Source organism: Heterodontus francisci, unplaced genomic scaffold, assembly GCF_036365525.1.
Source record: "Heterodontus francisci isolate sHetFra1 unplaced genomic scaffold, sHetFra1.hap1 HAP1_SCAFFOLD_1879, whole genome shotgun sequence".
NCBI lineage: Eukaryota > Metazoa > Chordata > Chondrichthyes > Heterodontiformes > Heterodontidae > Heterodontus > Heterodontus francisci.
Window position 1 is genome coordinate 10253 of NW_027140775.1, and position 22707 is coordinate 32959.

A 22707-nucleotide genomic window follows, 5' to 3' on the forward strand; every position below is an offset into this window, starting at 1 on the left:
ATCATATAGCTTCCAAAGATATCATGTGACATAGTACTACATGTACTACTTTTGCTTTAAAGAAGAGATCACCTTGCTCACAGAAACTTGGGCGCCATTATCTACGGACATACATACATACGAATTAGGAGCAGGAGTAGGCCACTCGGCCCTTCGAGCCTGCTCCGCCATTCAATAAGTTCATGGCTGAACTGATTGCTCCACATTTCCACCAACCCCCAATAACCTTTTACCCCCTTTCTTATTAAGAATCGATCTACCTCTGTCTTAAAAATATTCAAAGACTCTGCTTCAACCGCTTTTTGAGAATTCCAAAGACTCACGACCCTCTGAGAGAAAAAATTTCTCGTCTGTCTTAAATGCGCGACCCCTATTTTTAAACAGTTACCCCAAGTTCTAGGTTCGCACACAAGGGGAAACATCCTTTCCACATCCACCCTGTCAAGACCCCTCAGGATTTTAAATGTTTCAATCAAGTCGCCTCTTACTCTTCTAAATTCCAGCCGATACAAGCCTATTCCTGTTATTAGTCTAGTGAACCTTCTCTGCACTACCTCAAATACTACGGAGAGGCAGGGAAGGTATGGGGAAGCTGAAAGTTACCCAAGAACCCTGCAAAGTAGGCAGCATGGAAATCCTGCCGAAACTAACAGCAGGACCACTTTATTATTTTTTCCTTTAGTTTCCCACCAAGCTGCTAGCCAAATTGGGAAGCTAATAGCTCCTGCCTCACTTTCATTAGCAGGTTTCCCATCTTCTGGGAAACCCATGCAGCATCTGTAAAATTTAAATCAGGCTCCCAACAGCCCTCCATGAAAAAAACTTAAATAAGTATCCACAGTGGGATATTTGGACCCCAAAAAATTTGGTGTTCTCAATGGCAATGGGCACATGCAGGGTAGGTTGGGCACAGGATTTGTTTTGTTTTATTTGTTCCTGGGATGTGAGTATCGCTGGCAAGGCCAGCAATTGTTGACCTTCCCAAAATGCTCTTGAGAAGATGGCGGTGAGCCACCTTCTTGAATCACCACAGTCCATGTGGTATAGGTACAACCAGAGTGCTGTTCGGAAGGGAGTCTTAGGATTTTGTCCCAGCAACACTAAAGGAATGGCGATATATTTCCCAGCCAGGATGGTCTGTGGCTTCGTCAGGAAAATGGCTTTCCCATGTGTCTGCTGCCCTTATTCTTATAGGTGGTAGAGGTTGCAGGTTTGAATGGTGCTGTCCAAGGAGCTTTGGCAGACTGGTGCAGTAGATGGCACACACTGCTGCCATAGTGTGCCACTGGTGAAAGGAGTCAATGTTTAAGGTGGTGAATAGGGTGCCAAATGGGCTGCTTTCTCATTGATGGTGTTGAGTTCCTTTAGTGTTATTGAAGCAGCATTTATCCAGGTAACTGGAGAGCATTCTACCACACTCCTGAAATGTGCCTTGTAAATGTGGAAAGACTTTGGGGAGAGGTGAGTCACTCGCCACACAATAATGGCATCTGACTTGCTCTCGTAACCACAATACTTACATGTCTGGTGCAGTTACTTTTCTGGTCAAAGGTGGCCCCTGGATGTTGATGGTGGGGGATTCAGCAATAGTAATTCTGTTGAATGTCAAGAGAGGTGGTTAGAATCTCTCTTGTTGGCGATGTCATTGCCTGGCACCTGTGTGGTGCAAATGATATTTGCTACTTATAAGCCCAAGCCTGAATGTTGTCCAGGTCTTGCTGCATGCGAACATGGACTACTTCACTATGAGGAGTTGCAAATGGAACTGAAAACTGTGCAACCAGCAAATGTCCCCACATCTGACCTTATGATGGGAGAATACTGACGAGGTACCTGAAGATGGTTGGGGTGAGAACACTACCCTGAGAAACACCTGCAGCGATGTCCTGGGGCTGAGATGATTGGGCCCCTAACAAGAACAAACATCTTCCTTTGTGCGAGGTATGATTCCAACCAATGGAGAGTTTTCCCTCTGAAGCCCATTGACTTCAGTTTTCCTCGGACTCCTTCATGCCATACTCAGTGAAAGGCTCCCTGGAAGTCAAGGGCAACCACTCTCATCTCACTTCTGGAATTCAGCTCTTGGGCCCATGTTTGGAACAAGACTGTATCATGAGGTCTGGAGCTGAGGGTCTTCACAGAACCCAACTGAGGATCAGTGAGGAGGTTACTGGTGATTAAGTGCCACATGATAGCATTGGTGACGACATGCTATACATCACTTTGCTTATGAACGTCGACTGATGGGGTGGTAAATGGCCGGACTGGACTTGTCCTTTTTGTGGACACGACACACATGGGCAATTTTACACCTTGTACGGTAGATTGCAGTATTGTAGCTGTACTACTTGACTAGAGCATGGCTAGTTCTACAGCACAAGTCTTCAGTACTACTGCTGTTGTAGGGGCCCACAGCTTTTGCTGTATCTAGTGTGCTCAGCCATTACTTGATATCACATAAAATGAATCGAACTGGGTGAACACTGGCATGTGTGATGGTGAGGACATGAGGAGGTGGCCGAGATGGATCATCCACTCAGCACTTCTGGTTGAAGATGGTCACAAGTGCTTCAGCCTTCTCTTCTGCACTGGCCTGCTGGGCTCTGCGATCATTGAGGATGGGGGTGGTCATGGAGCCTCTCCTCCCATACATTTTTTTCCAAACTGTCCACCCCATTCACCACTGGATGTGGCAGGACTGCAAAGCTTTGATCCTTTCCATTTGTTGTAAAAATCACTTAGCTCTGTCTACAGCGCCCTGCTTCCGCTGTTTAGCATTATATAATCCTGCATTGTAGCTTCAGCAGACTTTCACCTTTATATGTATGATGGTCCTGGAATGCTGTTCTATACTCCTCATTGAACCAGGGCTGGTCACCAGACTTGCTAGTAATGGCAGAGTTCAGATATGCTGGGCAATGAGGCTACAGATTGTGGTGGAATACAATTCTGCTGCAGCTGATGGCTCGCAGTGCCTCATGAATGCCCAGTTTTCAGCTGCTAGATCTGTTCTGAATCTATTCCATTTAGCACAGCTGTGGTGCCACACAACAAGGAGGTGTCCTCAATGTAAAGATGGCACTGTGTCTCCACAAGGATTATGCAGTGGTTACTTGCACCAATACGGTCATGGATGGATGCATCTGCAAGACGTAGAATCATAGAATAGAATGATACAACACAGAATGCGTCTATGCATCCCATCGCCCCTGTGCCAACTCTTTGCAGGAGCTATAGATTAGTCTCTTTCCTCTGCCTCTTGCCTATAGCTCTACAATATTTCCCCTACATGTATCCAAGAAACCCTGAAGTAAATCTCAGCAGCGCCATGACAAACCTCTGCAGTAATGCCCAGTTCTTCAAAAATGGAGCAGACATTGTACATATGTTTTGGGAGTCACTTGTCAGTTTGGCCTGTGCAGTAAGATTAACCGAGTTGCCGAAAATAACTGATAACTCTCACTTGCTCCCTCTCTCCAGTTCTTCTGAATTGTTATTCCGGAGACAGTACATGCTGAAATGATTTAGTTTAACCCTTTCTCATGCTTTATTGAACTGTCATACAAATCTGTTTAATAATATTGTACTTCAGTATCACCACCTTGTCTAATTCTTCTGTGAAATAATAGAAAAAAGCACTCCGAGTTAAGAAAGGAATTACAGAATGTTAGCTGTGGACCGCCTGCCAACAAAACTGGTGATTATTCCAACACTGCAAATGCAATCTCCAGTCCATCCAAGAACCTGGTCATGGGCAAAGCAGAACTGCAGAGAATAGGTTTTAAAGAGGAAGATGAATTTCTGGTGGGAGGAGGTGGTGAAGAATACACTGTAATAGGCAGCTTTTGTGTTTAGGGTGTCACCAACGAGAAGGGACAGGCATTTCCTGGTAAATTCCAGGCTGGCTCAGCAGTCCATGATCAAAATGGGTAAATCTTCTTGCTGGTGGGTAGAACTGGACAAACATGAAAGAGCAAGCTTGCAATGTATAGTCACTATACACGAGCTTGACGAGTTGGAATTGTTCCCCTCCTGCCAAATATGACTGTGGCTTTGCTTATTTGAAAACAAATAATCACCAAGTATGGAAGAAAATGAAATCTGGGGTAGACATTTTTTATATCTATGATTGCAGAAATAAATGACTCATTTAATGCTTTTTCAGTTAATTTATTTCTGTTCAACATCATCCTTCATGTGTTTTCTTACTTGACATGTTCTGGGTTAACCTGATTAATCAAAGGAAATCCTTTATTTCTTAGCAATAATACTTTCCAATTGTTACTGTAGAGTGGTTGGGATGGGAAGATGATAGATGTAGCTAGCACAAAATTGAAGTGAAATTAGAGGGGAAGTTGAACGATTTGTCACCTTATCCTTTAAAGTGCATTTTTTCCAATATTTCTGTACATGCTTCATGGATTTCTACAAATGACAAAACCTAGAAACTCTGCTTTGCAGAGTCCGGTTACAACCAGGCTTCCTTTACAATACTTGGGGAGAATGCCACATCCTCTATTGCATGACTTGATAATACAGATTGGTGATGATGAGGTCAAGTAAGGTTTCCCTCTTGTTGGCTCTCTCACCACCTGTCGCAGGCCCGGCCTAACAGATATGTCATTCAGGACTCGGCCAGCTCACTCAGTAATGGTGATACCAGGCCACGCTAGGTGATGGACATTGAAGTCCCCCATCCAGAGTGCATTCTGTGCCTCTGCTACCCTCAGTGCTTTCCCTAAATGGTGTTCAACATGGAGGAGTACTGATTCATCAGCTGAGGGAAGGTGGTAGGTAGTAATCAGAAGATGGTTTCCTTTTCCATGTTTCACCTGATGCCATTAGATTTCATGATGACTCCCAGGGCCTCTCGCTCCCGGCTGTATAGCACTGTGCCACCAGTTCTGGTGGGACATGACATACCCAGGGATGGTGATGGAAGAGTCTGGGACTTTGACTGAAAAGCATGATTCTGTGGGCATGATTATGTCAGGCTATTGGTGGCCTAGTTTGTGGGCCAGTTCTCCCAATTTTGGCACAAGTTTCCAGATGTGAAGAGGACCTTGCAAGGTCAACTGGGCTGGGTGTGCCTTTGTCGTATCCAGTGCCTAGGTTGATGTCAGGTGGTCAATTTGGTTTTACTTTTATTCACCTTTTTCGTCACAGTTTGACACAATTGAGTGGCTTGCTTAGCCATATCAGAGGGTAGTTAAGAGTCAACCACATTGCTGAGAGTCTGGAGTCAAACTGAGGCCAGACTGGGTAAGGTCTGCAGATTTCCTTCCCTCAAGACCATTAGTGAACCAGATGGGCTTTTACGACAATTCGGTAGCTTCATGGTCATCATTACTGAGACTAGCTTCTTATTCCAGATTTATTTAATTAATTGAATTTAAATTCCGCAGCTCCTGAGGTGGGATGTGAACTCGCGACTAGAGCATTAGTCCAAGCCTCTGGATTACTAATCCAGTATCACCACCATGGTAATGTATCCATAAAGCATGGTTTTAATAAACATGTCACTGAAAATATCCAACTAATGGACAGCTTCAATAACCAAAGCTAACAGGATCCTGAACTATAATAGAACCAAAACAGTAGCAAACAAATTGAAGTAAGTCATGATCAAATTTAACAGTACTCTGGTCAGACTGCATCCTAAATACAGTACCCAATGAGAAACTAAGGCGAAACACTGAGAAACCACACATTCAAGTCTGAGGTCTTTTATGAAGAAGAAATACTGGAAAAATTTGGGCTCTTCAACCTTGAAGTTAGATGTCCAAGAGGTGATCTTAGAAGTACCAAAATTGTAAATTGTGTGGAAAAGCTCAGTTTAGAAAATTACTTCAAAATATGGGAGAGAAACAAAGCCTACAGATTTAACCTTATGAAAGGAACATTTAGGAACATGAAGAAGTTTTTCTTCTCACAACCAGTGAAAACCACATGAAAAGAACCTGATATGATTTAACAACTGGATGCTACAATGAGGGGACCTCTGGGTATTTTAGATGAAAGAGCTGAGGTAAGCCAAATGGCCTCCCTTATCAATAATTATCTTTATGATCAGGTTCCTGCTCTGATGTTTACCGTGATATCACAGCAACTTAAACGTACCAATGATTTGTTCACCATTATAATGCAGCAAGTTGAGCACATAACTGGTAGAAAGTAAAAGTTACGGATAATATAAGATACTGTGTCTCTCGTAATATCTGTATGTTGTATTTACTGACCATTTTACAAAAGTTAGAAGCAACTGTTTTTTCCTACTTAAAACCTCTTATTGCAATGAATTTTAAAACCTTCCCAATATGAAACTTATTTGGAAACACATTTAATGATTAGGCTGCAGTTTAATTTTTTTTTTAAAGAATTACTGTTAAACCCAGACAGACATTTGGCTTACCGTTCTGAAGATTTCCAATTCTGCCTGCAATTCCTGGATTTGCTTAGCTGCCTGTGCCTGAATAGCCTTTCTTTGCAATTCCTGTTCTTCTAATGCCAACAAGGTTTGCTGTTCTTTCTCCTGCCGCTGTTCCTGGTACTCAGCATGACATTTATCCTGTTAAAAATAATTTACACAGTATTAACAAGTATTCATACACAATATTATCAGGACATAACTATCCCCAAAGAAAATCTGTGTTTGAAAGTTGTGGCTCAGTACATATTCTTGATTTTTAAAACTATATTTAATTCAAACAATTATTGTCAATGAAACAAACCCTTCAACAAGTCCATCACAAATTAGTCACCATACATGCAAGTCTCCCTGATCTGAGCAAATGGTTTGCCCCTTTCTAGCCATAACCTGGGTCCCTGAGTGTGAAGACGGGCTAACAATTGTTTTGTTAAAACAAAGTCAAAAAATTGGGATAAACATTTTAAAATTGTCTCTTCTGGTTAATATCTGTCCTAGGGTTCCAGGACATTGGCGTAGGAATGTGCTCAAAAAGGTGAGAGAAGAGCTTTAGGTGATGGACAATTTAATACATTAAGATTGCACAAGATACTCTCAATGTCTGTCGAAGACATGCTGCTGCTTGATACTAGGCAGCCCTGCTGGGAACTGTAAGCAGTGACCAGCACCAGTGGAAGCATTACAGCTGCCCATTGACAAGTTGAGTTCAGGTTAGCCAAAGGTGCTTCAATTTGCCTAATTCTCTGCTAAGTCAACAAAACTGTGGAGTCAAATCATTAACTATCATGGAAAATCAAAAAGCATTAGAACATCTGTTCACCAACATTCTATTCAATACCCTGTACCACGTAATTCTGGATGGTTAGTAACTCTGATTCAAAGGCTTAAGGGCAGGCTAGGCCTTGCAAATTCTCCTGCATGTTTTGTTTTCGGCTGAAGAGCCAATCTCAGAGTTTTACCTGAGACTTGCACTATATAAACAGAAGACGACATCATTATGGTCTACAAGAAAGTTTAATCCAAAGGTCCTATTGATGCAAGAAATACATTTGATTTTATTGACTGACAAAGGGTTCTTTTTGTTGAGAATATTAATGTGTTTTACTCTTTTTCTATTATTTCCTATCAAAATAAATCTAATGCTGTAGTTCTAAATACTGGTTTGTAGAAGAATGGGAGAACATTGCATGTATGCCATGTGAACTCTGGTATACCAAATACCAGTCAGAAGGTCAATGCTATTCTGGGGCACACCTGCTCATACACATCATTTGCATAGGCCAGATGGAAGATCATGTTGGACTTGATGGGTTTATGGTAACTGCCTTTATTCTATAAACAAAAGCTAAAAATTTTGGGAAAATTTGGGGTGGGGAATAGTGGAGGAAGAAGTTTGAGAAAAAATACTACTTGGTTCATAAGGATTTGCTTTATTACAACTATAGCTAAAAAGTATAGAAGGATATTAGGTGGGGACAGACTAAGAGGGAATGCAATAAGGTCAATATTAGGTTTACAGGGCATGTATGTAAACACCACAAAGTGTGGTAAATAAGGTTGGGTGGGCTCCAGGTGCAGATAGCTACATGGGAATATGATGTTTTGGCTATGAGAGAGACCTGGCTCAAAAAAGGGCAGGACTGGGTACTAAATATTCCTGGATCCAAGGTGTTTAGGAAAAATAGGGACGGAAAAAACAAAGGAGGGGTGGCAGTATTGATAAAGGAAAAACTATAGACTAATGACAATTTTTTTTTATTCATTCATGGGATGTGGGTGTCGCTGGCAAGGCCAGCATTTATTACCCATCCTTAATTGCCCTTGAGAAGGTGGTGATGAGCCACCTTCCTGAACCGCTGCAGTCCTTGTGGGATAGGTACACGTACAGTGCTGTTAGGAAGGGAGTTCCAGGTTTTTGACCCAGCGACAGTGGAGGAACAACGATATAGTTCTGTCAGTATGGTGTGTGGCTTAGAGGGGAACTTGCAGGTGGTGGTGTTCCCATGCATCAGCTGCCCTTGTCCTTCTAGGTGGTAGAGGTCACGGGTTTGGAAGGTGCTGTCTAGGGAGCCTTGGTGAGTTGCTGCAGTGCATTCTTGCAGATAGTACACACTGCTGCCACTGTGCGTCGGTGGTAGAGGGAGTGAATGTTTGTAGATGGGGTGCCAATCAAGCAGGTTGCTTTGTCCTGGATGGTGTTGAGCTTCCTGCATGTTATTGGAGCTGCAACCATCCAGGCAAGTGGAGAGTATTCCATCACATGCCTGACTTGTGCCCTGTAGATGATAGACAGGCTTTGGGGAGTCAGAAGGTGACTTACTCGCCACAGGATTCCTAGCCTCTGACCTGCTCTTATAGCCTTGGTGTTTATATGGCTACTCCAGTTCAGTTTCTGGTCAATGGTAACCCCCTCCCCCACCACCCCCACGGATGTTGATAGTGGTAATTCAACGATCGTAATGCCATTGAATGTCAACGGGAGATGATCAGATTCTCTCCTGTGGGAGATGGTCTTTGCCTGGCACTAGTGTAGTTACTTGCCGCTTATCAGCCCCAGCCTGGACTTTGTCCAGGTCTTGCTGCATTTCTACACGGACTGTATCAGTATCTGAGGAGTCGTGAATAGTGGTGAACATTGTGCAATCATTAGCGAACATCCCCACTTCTGACCTTATGATTAAAGGAAGGTCATTGATAAAGTAGCTGAAGATGGTTGGGCCAAGGATACTACCTTGAGGAACTGATAAACATGTATAAAGCACTGGTTCGGCTTCAACTGAAGTACTGCGTCCAATTTCAAGCACCACACTTTAGAAAGGATGTGAAGGCTTTAGAAAGGGTGCAGAAAAGACTGACCTGAATGGTTCCAGGGATGAGACACTTCAAATACATAGAGAAGCTGGTGGTGCTCTCCTTAGAGAAGATTGAGAGAAGATTTGATAGGGGTGTTCAAAATAATGAGGGATATAGGCAAAGCAGATAGAGACAAACTGTTCCCAATGGCAGAAGTGTTGAGAACCATAGGAGACTGATTTCAAGTGATTGGTAGAACAACCAAAAGTGACATGAAGAAAATTTTTTTGTGCAGTGTATGATTAAGATCCGGAATGCAGTACTTGAGCGGTGGTGGAGATAGTTTCAATCACGGCTTTCAAAAGAAAGTTGCATTAACACCTGAAGAGAAACAACATGTAGGGCTACAGGGAAAAGGCAGAGGTGTGGGCCTAGCTGAGTTGCTCTTGTAGAGAGCTGGTACAGACACTGTCACAGAACCATATTTATTTTCTCTTTGGATTAAAAACAATGCGCCTTTAAGACAGGGAGAGAAGCTTTTGGATTTCTGAGGCACAGTATGCCAGCTGCATTTTGGTACCTAGGCGACAGCAGGAGAGAAGTCACATGGTATAATGTTTCCACTTTACTGTGTAAAAACCGTCTGAAACCAGTTTTGAGAGACTCTCCAGCCAAGTGTGCTCATGAAGAGAAGAGCTGTCTATTTTTCTCAGCAAAATTCGACAAGGAACTAAAGCCCAGGTTAATTGCCTGAGAAAAGAAAGCCCTTTGGAATTCTCTTCCTCAAAAGGCAGTGGAAGCAGACTCTTTGAATATTTTTAAGGCAGAGGTAGATGGATTCTTGATAAGCAAGGGGGTGGAAGGTTATTGGTGGTAGGTGGAAATGTGGAATAAGCAGTTCAGCCATGAACTTATTGAATGGCGGAGCAGGCTAGAGGGGTCAAATGGCCTACTCCTGCTCCTAATTTGTATGTTCGTATGTTTTGAAGAGACCATTTGTATTGCTGAAGTAAAGTTTCAACAGAGAGACTGTTGGTTTTAAAATTCAAGTTGACCTATTGCTGTGCTCATCGTTGAAAGAACTGCTTGATACCTGCTGCAGCCAAAGTGTTTTGAATGCTGATCAAGAACAGACTATTTCATCAAATCCCCGTGGAGACTTCGAGTGGCATTTGATTATTTTCACATGAGAATACCTCATCCATCAGGAACATTACGCACAAAAGTCTTATTTATTTATTCTTAAGAAACAGCTCATTTTTAAAACATCATTTAAAAACAAAAGAAACAGGTTAACCGTGATTTTTGTGAATGTGTGCGTATGGGGGCTTTAGGTTAAAATGAGAAGTTATAAGGTTTTAGACAAAGGTTTATCTTAATAGTGTTTAAGATTTAGTTTTTTTTAATAAATAGTTAACTTCTTGTTGTCTAAAAAAACCTGGTTTGATCAGTTTTATTCCGGGGTTTACTAGAGTGTTTAATTTGGCCGTTCTCTGGTTGGGTGGGAAAACTTTAATAATATGCGGCGACCTGTGGACTGATGGGGCTGAATTGACGGTGCATTGTTCCTGCCCCAGTCATAACAACAGCATGGACCCAATGGCCTCCTTCTGAATTACAAACATTCTATGAAAAGTGGGTTGGAAATACTGCATTGAAAAATGGATACTTCTCAAGAAAGTGGTCAACTTTACTTCAGAATCAAGTCAGTATCTGCCACAATGTTATAAGTGCTTAGATATAACCATGCTTTACAACAGATTGTAGTTATATTGCACCTTTAACATAATAGAACATCCCAAGCCACTTTAGAGGCATTACAGAACAAAAATAGGACACCGAACCATGTTAGGAGATATTTGGGCAGATGGCCAATAGCTTGGTCCAGGAGGTAGGTTTTAAGGAGTGTCTTAAAGGAGGAAAGCGAGGTCGAGAAGTTTAGGAATGGGAATTCTAGAGCTTGGAGCAGAGGCAGCTGAAGGCACGGCTACCAACGATGGAGCGATTAAAATTGCGGATTCTCAAGAGGCAGGAATTAAGAGGAGCAAAAATAACTCGGAAGGTTGTCGGGCTGGAAGAGATTACAGAGATAGGAAGGGGCCAGGCCATGGAGGGATTTGTCAACAAGCTTGAGAATTTGCAAATCAAGGACTTGCTTAATGGGGAGTCGGTGTAGGTCAGCGAGCACAGGGGTGATGTGTGAACAAGATTTGGTGCGAGTTAGGACGTGGGCATCAGAGTTTGGGTGACCTCAAGTTTATGAAGGGTAGAATGTTGGAGGCCAGTCAGGAGTGCATTGGAGGGAACAAAGGCACGGATGAGAGTTTCAGCAGTAGAACAGCTGAGATAGGGGTGGTGTCGGCGGTGTTACAGAGATGGAAATAAGCAGTCTTAGTGAAGGTGTGGATTTGATATTGGAAGCTGATCTGGGGTCAAATATGACACCGAGATTGTGCACAGTCTGGCTCAGCCTCAGACAGTTGTTAGGGACGCGAGGGAGAGCAGTTAGGGCCATCAGTCTTCCCAATATTTAAGTGCAGGAGATTTCTGCTCATCCAGCACTGGATGCCAGACAAGCATTCTACCAATTTCGAGACAATGGAGGGGTTGAGAAAGGTGGTGGGAAGGTACAGCTGGGTGTCGTCAGCATACATGTGGAAGCCGGCATTGTGTTTTTGGACGATATTGCCGAGGGGCTGCATGTAGATGAGAAGTAAATCCTTGGGGGACACCAGAGGTAACTGCGCGGAAATGGGAAGAGAAGCCAATGACGATGATTCTATAGCTACGATTAGAAAGATAGGAATAGAACCAAACAGGTGCAGTCCCACTCTACTGGATGACAGTGAAGAGATGTTGATTAACTGTCGAAGACTTCAGACAGGTCAAGAAGGATAAGGAGGGATAGTTTGCCTTCATCAAAGTCATTTAGAATTTAATTTGTGACTTTGCCAAGAGCTGTTTTGGGACTGTGCCAGGGTGGAAACCTGATTAGAGGGATTCAAACATGAAGTTCTGGGAATGATGGGCACGAAGTTGGGAGGTGACAACACATTCAAGGAGTCTGGAGAGGAAAGGGAAGTCAGAGATGGGCAGTAGTTGGCAAAGACAGAGGGGTCAAGGGTAGTTTTTTTTTGAGGGGGTGATGATGACACATTTGAAGGAGAGGGGGACAGAACCTGTGGAAAGAGTACCATTAACATTATCAGCTAACATGGGAGGCAAGAAGGTAAGTTGAGTGGTCAGTAGTTTAGTGGGAATAGGGTTAATAGAGTAGGAGCTGGATCACATAGACGAGGTAAACTTGGAGAGGGCATGAGGGGAGAAAGGAGAGAAATTAAAGATACAAGTTTAGGGTGAGGGAAGGAGAAGCCCGAGTGAAGGTTTGGCCTGGTGGGCTAGGGGAATGGTGGGTTAGGGGAAGGGAGGGAAATGGCAGAGCCAGCCGACAGGATGGTCTCGATCTTAGTGACAAAGACGTCCATGAGCTTCTCTCACTTATTATTGGAGGTGAGGGTGGAGGCGAGAGGGGATTTACGACAGTTTGCAGTAGAGAAAAGATGCCAGGAGTCACCTTTGCATTCCAGAATAACCATGGAATAGTAAGCAGTTTTCTCAGATGAGAGCAGCACAGGTCTGGCAGTGAACGGCTAACCCAGTTGTCCGCCATGTCCTTTCAAGTCTGCGTCCCATGAAATAAAGGGAACGGAGATGAGAGCCATACTAGGGGAAACAGCCACGGAAAGAGAGTGCAATGGTTTCAACGAGGATTAGAGCATCGAATGTGGAGGTGAAGGTATAGTGGAGCAGATAGGTAGTTGCAGAAGATTCGTGATAAACGGACAGCAAGACAGTTGGGAATGTGAGTGCAGTTGTAAGTGATTTAGGGGAGAGTTGTTTCCAGGGTTGGATGCAGAAAGAAGTAGAATTTGGAGGGAGAAGGGGGATGTAGTTGGGGTGTGATACAAGGAAGTGATCAAACATGACTTTTATCTGTGATTGATGGTATGGGAGTAGCGAGGCCACGTTGAGATGGCAAAGTTAAGTGGGTGGCCGTGAATTTGGGTTGTGGAGTTTACATGGAGAGTGAGATTGAGGAATGATAGGAGGGCAGTGAACTCAGAAGAAAGAGAACTTGATAAATTGAGACAGAGGCTGAAATCATCTAGAATGAGAAGTTGCTCAGTGCCGAGGCTGAGGGGGGGAAAGCAGTGAAGATAGCTCATTGAGAAAATTGGCATGATACTTGGGTGGGCAGTAGAAAACCAGGATTTTAAATGAGAGGAATGGAACAAGGCAAGATGCTCAAAGTTAAACAAAGTGCCAGAGGGGTAAGGGACAGACGAAGGTAAGATTTGGTTATAAGAGCCATACCACCACCATGAGTCTGGGTGAGGTCAAGCAGGGAGGCTTCAGTTAGGGTACTAATGAGAAACAGAACCTTGGCTATGTTGTTTTGCTCCACAATATGCATTTAGCATGACACAGGAAATGATTAATCTATTTTGCATGCAATAAAAAGCTCACATTACATGATACATACCAGATCCACTTTTAACTGTTCCTGAAACTCCTGCCGAGAAGCCTGCAGTTGCTGCTCAAACTCTTTTTCTTTGCAGGTCATTGCTTTTATGTGACCTTTTTCCAGTTCTTCAATACGATCTTCAGAAGACTTATAAAGCAAGAAGCAAATTTACATCAGTTTTCCTCAAAATGCATGTAAGCTTAAGAGGACATTAACTATCCAAACTAATAGAAGTGATGTGCTGTTTTGATAACCAAAGAGCAATCAAGAAAATCTTCATGGGCAATGGCTCTCCTTTGCTCCTGCCATATTGTAATGCACTCCAGTTACTTGTAATCCATAATCCTCTAACAATTTCTAGGAAGTTCATTATACATCAACATGGCATAGAAAAGGATCCCTTTGAATTGCAACCAAGTAAGATGTCACAAAATGCCAACGTTAAAATTTAAGGCAAAAACCACTAAATTCATTAGATTCAAGTGTATATAGAATTAGAGAACCATGGAAGTTAACAGCACTGATGGAAGTCAGTCATGGATGCAGACATTTTGCAAAACTAAGCCAAAACTCATGGTACTGCCCTTTCTCCCCATAACCCTGTACCTTCCGCTGCTTTATGAATTCTTCCTGATTGAGGCAATGGTCGTTTTCTCAACCATTCCTTGCAACAAAGCATCACGTGCTTTTAATAATTCTCGATATGAAGACATCTCTTCTAACTCTGAGTGACAATTTTAAATTGATGAAATTTCACCACTGGCTCCTTGACCAGATAAAATAGTCCTTTCTTATTGATTGTATCATATTTTTTCTTTTGATTTTATGATCTGCATTAAAACTTCTCATCCATCTCTGCTCCAGTGCAAATAGCCCTGTTACTTCAACTCTGTCTCAATTATTGTTTCACTTCAGTTGTTTCATCCTTGTAAATATATGCTGCATGCTTTGTGGCTTTAATATCCTTTCTATAATGGAGTACTGAAAATTACATACAGTACTCTATCTTCTACACATTTATTCGCTCTTTGCCCTTGTAGTCCAATTGTAAAAAACATTCTAATTTTCCCTTTTATGGCACTTGAATTTTGAAAGAATTATGATCCTCCACATCCTTCAGTATTTTTGCACTGAATTTATATATCCCATTTCTTTCTTTTTATATCAAAATGCATTCTCACACTTCGCCAAATTGTCTTAAAAACCCATCTGGTTCTCTAATGTCCTTTAGAGAAGGAAATCTGCTGTCCTTACCTGGTCGGGCCTACATGTGACTCCAGACCCACAGCAATGTGGCTGACTCTTAACTGCCCTCTGAAATGGCCCAGCAAGACACTCAGCTGTCAAGGGCAATTAGTGAAGGGCAACAAATGCTGGTCTTGCCATCGACGCCCATATCCCATGAAAGAATAAAAAAACTTTCAATTTCTCCTTCATAATACAGATCTCGAAGCAGGTTTGAAAAATTATGGTCACAGCATCTGCTATCTCCTCTAACTTGAACAGCTATCGGCACATAGCATCAAGACAATCAAGGTCCATTTTTTCAGAGATAACTTGAGAAAAGGAATTGGTTCTAACAATGTTCCACATCCTCCTCTTGTGCACCTACATTATAATGACAGTAATTTGCAGAAAAAAGCAAAGCAAAATATTTAATTTTTGCCATAACTTCATTCTCCACTACATTTTCTTTTTGGTTACTGTGCAGTCCTATACTTTGAACCTATTATTTTGCATTTGATATAGAAGGAAATAATTTTTATACTATTATTGACTATGTCATGGTCCTGTAGCTTTTTTTTTTCTGGGAATATGCGGTTTGCCTTTAAGGCTTGCAAAGGATCAGTACTGCTTTAAGAACCAGCAAGACTCGGGAGTTAGAGAAAATGCATTTTCGGTTGCCGTTGGATACAACCATTTGGCGACTGCGATTCAAAGGGTGCATTCTCGTTACCATGGATATAGCCACATGGAGTATCAAGCAATACATTTATTACAAATCAATTTTGAACTGGTTATTTAGTTGAAGACAGCTTGTTCTAACAGAACACATACAGACAGCTGGTGTTAGCACCTGAAAATAAAACTCTGCCATTTAAACTGAAGGAAGAGAATTTTAGTCTGTTTCATTATTATTAGCTCTCAAAATTCAAAAACGTCAAGCCAAAACAGAGATCTCTGATAATTTAAACTAAAGGAAGGGAAGTTAGACTGTGACAATCTATTATCCCTCAAAAACTCGAAAGTCAGATTGATTCTATTGAAAGTGTTCGCAAGTTGTTAATTGTTGAAATCCACCTCTGAAGAAGGAAGCATCACTTACTGCTGAAGTTAGGCTACGGACTGTTCTGCTGTGGAAGAACCTTTTTTCCTCATTGGAAGGCTATGAGGACTTCAAGCAACATTGGACTGTAAATTTGCAAGGACTCTAATTTTTCTATTTAAATGTTGTTTATATCTTTATAGTGTTTAATTAAAAAAATGAAATTCTCAAACAGTTAATTTGTTGATTTAAAGACACCTGGTTTGGCTAGCCTCATTCGGGGGTTAATATACAGTACAATTTGGCTGGGTCTTTTAATTTGGAAAGTTTAAAATGATATGTTAGGTGATCTGTGGATTGACGGGATTGAATTAACAGTGCGTTTCTCCCACTACAATCTTGTGGGCTTTCACTGGAGCTGTCGGTCGTAACAACTAACTTTTCACCCCTCTAATCTTCATTTGTGTCTCTCCATTGCACTTTGTTTACATTATTCAAGAACTACTTGAACATTGTTAGCCCTAGTTTTGTAAATTTCAGACCAGTTTTAATCTCTTCATATCCACGGAACGGTAAGCTTTGATGCATCCCTTTCTGCTAAAAAGGAAAAACAAATGTGCATTTATACAGCGTTTCACAGCCAATGAATAACTTTTGAAGTGCACTTATTGCTTTGAGTTTGATATTTTTGGCTACAAATCTATTTTGTCTGTTGAAGATTCAACATTACTGATTCATTGCCCCATTTGCTATCTTTGCTGTCCATTTGGATTAGATCCCATTACTCACTGAATTCCATCATTTTCCAGTCTAGTAAAGCACCTTTATCTTTGTGCATTATTCTTTTCTGTTTTTACCTTAAACCAAAGTTCTTGTCATTCTTTCCCAGTTGCTCGCCCATTCTATGTACACTGCATTTCCCAGAATTAAAACAATGTCTCCGTCCTGGCTGAACAATAAACATGCTGATCCAGGAAACAAGTCTTTGACCACTTATATAACTACTTTCACACTATTCACAATATATATTAATTATTTAGATGAGGGAACTAAAAGTAATATCTCTAAATTTGCAGATGACACAAAACTGGGTGGGAGGGCGAGTTGTGAGGAGGATGCAGAGAGACTTCAAGGTGATTTGGACAAGCTGAGTGAGTGGGCAAATGCATGGCAGATGCAGTATAATGTGGATAAATGTGAGGTTATCCACTTTGGTAGCAAAAACAGGAATGCAGATTATCTGAACAGCTATAAACTGAGTGAGGGGAATATGCAACGAGACCTGGGTGTTCTCGTACACCAGTCGCTGAAGGTAAGCATACAGGTCCAACAGGCGATAAAAAAGGCAAATGGAATGTTGGCCTTCATAGCGAGAGGATTCACATACAGCAGCAGGGATGTCTTGCTGCAATTATACAGGGCCTTGGTGAGGCCACACCTGGAATATTGTGCGCAGTTTTGGTCTCCTTATCGGAGGAAGGATGTTCTTGCTAGAGAAGTGCAGCGAAGGTTTACCAGACTGATTCCTGGGATGGCGGGACAGACGTATGAGGAAAGATTGAGTCGGTTAGGATTATATTCGCTGAAGTTCAGAAGAGTGAGGGGGGATCTCATAGAAACCTATAAAATTCTAACAGGACTTGACAGGGTAGATGTAGGAAGGATGTTCCCGATGGTGGGGGCGTCCAGAACCAGGGGTCATAGTCTAAAGATATGGGGTAAACCATTCAGGACTGAGATGAGGAGAAATTTCTTCACCCAGAGAGTGGTGAACCTGTGGAATTCGCTACCACAGAAAGCAGTTGAGGCCAAAATATTGTATGTTTTCAAAAAGGAGTTAGATATAGCTCTTGGGTTTAAAGGGATCAAAGGATATGGGGCGAAAGTGGGAACAGGTTACTGAGTTGGATGATCAGCCATGATTATAATGAATGGTGGAGCAGGCTCGAAGGGCCGAATGGCCTACTCCCGCTCCTATTTTCTATGTTTCTATCTTTGGACATATCTTGGGAAAAATAAAATCACCCAATATTCTGCCCTGTTCTTACCTTTTGAACTGTCTATAAATCTTGCCTCTCTAACTCATCTCTGGTGGCCAGCAATGAATACCAAGAATGGTATTATTTCCAATACCCTAGAATATAACACTGATACACATACACCCACCCTTGCACTCCTGAAAGCATTACAACCACGAATATTACGTTCCTAGTCCTAGTCCCAAACTTAAGCTATGTCTATACTATGTCTATAATAAGACCCTTTTTACCCTCCTCCTCTAACCAAAAAGGACTGAGCAGGTAAGCTATTTACTGTTTTTGTTAATATCTATAGTTGTACTTAACTAAGGGGTAATTGAATAAAAGAAATGGCAGCCAGTGTAGTGTATTGCTCCTCCTGCAGAATGTTCGAGGTGAGGGAAACCTCCGGTGGCCCTGCCGACTTCACCTGCTGGAAGTGCATCCGTCTCCAGCTCCTATCAGACCGTGTTAGGGAATTGGAGCTGGAGCTGGATGAACTGAGGATCATTCGGGAAGCTGAGGGGTTGATAGATAGAAGCTACACGGAGGTCGTTACTCCACAAATCAAAGGCAGCTGGGTAACAGTTAGAGGTGGGAAGAGGTCAGTGCAGGGATCTCCTGTGGTCGTTCCCCTCAACAACAAGTATACAGTTTTAGATACTGTTGGGGGGGACGGCCTATCGGGGGCAGGCTGCGGTGACCGGGCCTCTGGCACGGGGTCCTGCACTGTGGCTCAGAAGGGAAGGAGGGAGAATGGGAGAGCACTAGTCATCGGGGACTCGATGGTGAGGAGTACGGACAGGCGGTTCTGTGGGCGCAGGCGAGACGCACGGATGGTTTGTTGCCTCCCTGGTGCCAGGGTCCGTGATGTTTGTGATCGCATCTTCAGGATCCTTAAAGGGGAGGGGGAGCAGCCAGAGGTCGTGGTGCACATTGGCACCAACGACGTAGGAAGGAAGGGTGGCACAGATGTTAGAAGTGAGTTTAGGGAGTTAGGCTGGAAGCTGAAAGCTCGGACGGACAGAGTTGTTATCTCTGGTTTGTTGCCGGCGCCACGTGATAGTGAGGCTAGGAATAGGGAGAGAGCACAGCTGAACACGTGGCTGCAGGAATGGTGTAGGAGGGAGGGCTTCCAGTTCTTGGATAATTGGACTGCATTCTGGGGAAGATGGGACCTGTTCAAACAGGACGGGCTGCATCTGAACCAGAGGGGCACCAATATCCTGGGAGGGAGGTTTGCTAGTACTGTTCGGGAGGGTTTAAACTAGTTTGGGAGGGGGATGGGAACCGGACTTGTAATCCAGGGACCAGTGGGTCCACTCAGAAAGACAAAGAGTGTAGTGAGGTATTGGGGAAGGTAGCACTGTCACAGAGGACAGATGGGCACGGAGAAGGGTTAAAGTGCGTATACTTCAACGCAAGAAGCATCAGGAATAAGGTGAGTGAATTGAAGGCGTGGATGGGCACTTGGGACTACGATGTTGTGGCCATCACTGAAACGTGGATAGGTGAGGGGGAGGAATGGTTTTTGGAGGTACCTGGTTATAGATGTTTTCATAAGATTAGGAATGGTGGTAAAAGAGGTGGGGGGGTGGCATTGTTAGTTAGAAATAGTGTAACAACTGCTGAAAGAATTTTCGAGGAGGATCTGCCGACTGAGGCACTGTGGGTTGAGGTCAGGAACAGGAAAGGAGCAGTCACCTTGATGGGAGTTTTCTATAGGCCCCCCAATAGCAGCAGGGAGGTGGAAGAGCAGATTGGGAAACAGATTTTGGAAAGGAGCAGAAGTCACAGGGTAGTAATTATGGGGGATTTCAACTTCCCAAATATTGATTGGCAACTCTTTAGATCGAATAGTTTGGATGGGGTAGTGTTTGTGCAGTATGTCCAGGAAGCTTTTCTGACTCAGTATGTAGACTGCCCGACCAGAGGGGAGGCAATATTGGATTTGGTACTAGGTAATGAACCAGGGCAAGTGATAGAGCTGTTGGTGGGCGAGCACTTTGGAGATAGTGATCACAATTCTGTAGCATTCACTGTGGTAATGGAGAGGGATAGGTATGTGCAACAGGGCAAGGTTTACAATTGGGGGAAGGGTAGATATGATGCTGTCAGGCAGGAACTGAGGAGCATAAGTTGGGAGCATATGCTGGCAGGGAAGGGCACGGTCGAAATGTGGAACTTTTTCAAGGAGCAGATAGTAGGGGCCATTGATAAGCATGTCCCTGTCAGACAGGGAAGGGATGGTCATGTGAGGGAACCGTGGTTGACAAGAGAGGTTGAGAGTCTTGTTAGGAAGAAGAAGGATGCGTATATAAAGTTGAGGAAAAAGGGCACAGGCATAGCTCTGGAGGGATACAAGATGGCCAGGAAGGATCTGAAGAAAGGGATTAGGAGAGCTAAGAGAGGGCATGAAAAATGCTTGGCGGGTAGGATAAAAGAAAACCCCAAGGCCTTTTACGCGTATGTCAGAAATATGAGGATGACTAGGGGGACCGTAGGTCCGGTCAAGGACAATAGCGGGAGACTGTGTGTTGAGCCGGAAGAGATAAGTGAGGTTTTGAATGAGTACTTCTCTTCGGTATTTACGAATGAGAAGGGGTGTATTACTGAAGAGGACGGTGTGAAACAGACTGGTAAGCTCGAGGAAGTGCTCGTTAGGAGGGAAGATGTGTTGGGGTTTTTGAATAACTTGAAGATAGACAAGTCTCCCGGGCCTGACGGGGTATATCCAAGGATGTTATGGGAAGCAAGGGATGAAATTGCAGAGCCGCTGGCAATGATCTTTTCATCTTCTCTGCTGACGGGGGTGGTACCAGGTGATTGGAGGGTGGCAAATGTTGTGCCCCTGTTCAAGAAAGGGAATAGGAACAACCCTGGGAATTACAGGCCAGTTAGTCTTACTTCGGTGGTAGGCAAGTTGATGGAAAAGGTGCTGAGGGATAGGATTTCTGAGCATCTGGAAAGACACTGCTTGATTCGGGACAGTCAGCACGGTTTTGTGAGGGGTAGGTCTTGCCTCACAAGCCTGATTGAATTCTTTGAGCAGGTGACCAAGCAAGTGGATGAGGGTAAACCAGTGGATGTGGTGTACATGGATTTTAGTAAGGCATTTGATAAGGTCCCCCATGGTAGACTTATGGAGAAAGTCAGGAGGCATGGGATAGTGGGGAATGTGGCCAGTTGGATTAAGAATTGGCTAACTGATAGAAGGCAGAGAGTGGTCTTAGATGGTAAATACTCAGCCTGGAGCCCAGTTACCAGTGGCGTGCCGCAGGGATCAGTTCTGGGTCCTCTCCTGTTTGTGATTTTTATTAACGACTTGGATGAGGAAGTCGAAGGGTGGGTCGGTAAATTTGCAGATGATACAAAGGTTGGTGGAGTTGTGGATACCGAGGAGGGCTATTGTCGTCTGCAAAGGGACTTGGATAGGTTGCAGTGCTGGGCTGAAAAGTGGCAGATGGAGTTTAACCCTGAAAAGTGTGAGGTCGTCCATTTTGGAAGGACAAACACGAATGCAAAATACTGGGTTAACGGTAGGGTTCTTGGGCATGTGGAGGAGCAGAGAGACCTTGGGGTCTATGTGCATAGATCGTTGAAAGTTGCAACTCAAGTGGATAGGGCTGTGAAGAAGGCATATGGGGTGTTAGCGTTCATTAGCAGAGGGATTGAATTTAAGAGCCGTGAGGTGATGATGCAGCTGTACAGGACCTTGGTAAGGCCTCATTTGGAGTACTGTGTGCAGTTCTGGTCGCCTCATTTTAGGAAGGATGTGGAAGCCTTGGAGAGGGTGCAGAGGAGATTTACCAGGATGTTGCCTGGAATGGAGAATAAGTCTTACGAGGAAAGGCTGAACATTCTAGGCCTCTTCTCATTAGAACGGAGAAGGATGAGGGGTGACATGATAGAGGTTTATAAGATGATCAGGGGAATAGATAGGGTAGACAGTCAGAAACTTTTTCCCCGGGTGGAGCAAAGCGTTACAAGGGGTCATAAATTTAAGGTGAAGGGTGGGAGATATAAGGGGGATGTCAGGGGAAGGTTCTTTACCCAGAGAGTGGTCGGGGCATGGAATGCCTTGCCTGGGGAAGTTGTTGAGTCAGAAACTTTAGGGACTTTCAAACGGCTTTTAGATAGGTATATGGATAAAGGAGAATGATGGGGTATAGATTAAATTGTCCTTGACAGAGGACAAAGGATCGGCACAACGTCGTGGGCCGAAGGGCCTGTTCTGTGCTGTATTTTTCTATGTTCTATGTTCTATACTATAAGTATATCCTTCAGGTCCCACTAAGTGACAGCGTCCTCAGTTGCTCAAGCACAAGCAGTCAGAGACATATGCTGTGTTTGAGAACATATAGGTACAAACAGCATTCAGGGCCTCCCAGAACACATAGGTACCACAAAGCACACGTTCCAGTTTTCTCTCCCCCAAAGTAAACCACAGCATTTCTCTCCAATAAAATTAAATCCAACACTTCAGTGACTTAACACCTCATATTATTTTAGGCCATCTGCACCTCTGAGGCTGAGCTTCTATGGAGATAAAACTCAACATTCTTTTATCCTCACACATTTCACTGGTCCTTTGTTCCTCAGAATTAACCTCAAAGTAAATTTCAGTTGTACTATTTTAACTTAATCATTGCAAGAAAATTAATGCTACTTAATACCG

General features: G+C 43.3%; 1 protein-coding gene across 1 annotated transcript in view; it reads right to left on the reverse strand.

The window, feature by feature from the left end:
- Positions 1 to 1519: 1519 nt before the first annotated feature.
- The window catches only part of LOC137360929 (golgin subfamily A member 4-like), a gene marked incomplete at its 5' end in the record, with an annotated part of 29879 nt that continues 8691 nt past the window's right edge, over positions 1520 to 22707 (reverse strand). The window contains 3 exons of the mRNA XM_068026034.1: positions 1520 to 1595; positions 6413 to 6568; positions 13764 to 13892. Coding sequence (XP_067882135.1) covers positions 1581 to 1595; positions 6413 to 6568; positions 13764 to 13892 — 300 coding nt within the window. The remainder of the gene's footprint in view (positions 1596 to 6412; positions 6569 to 13763; positions 13893 to 22707) is intronic.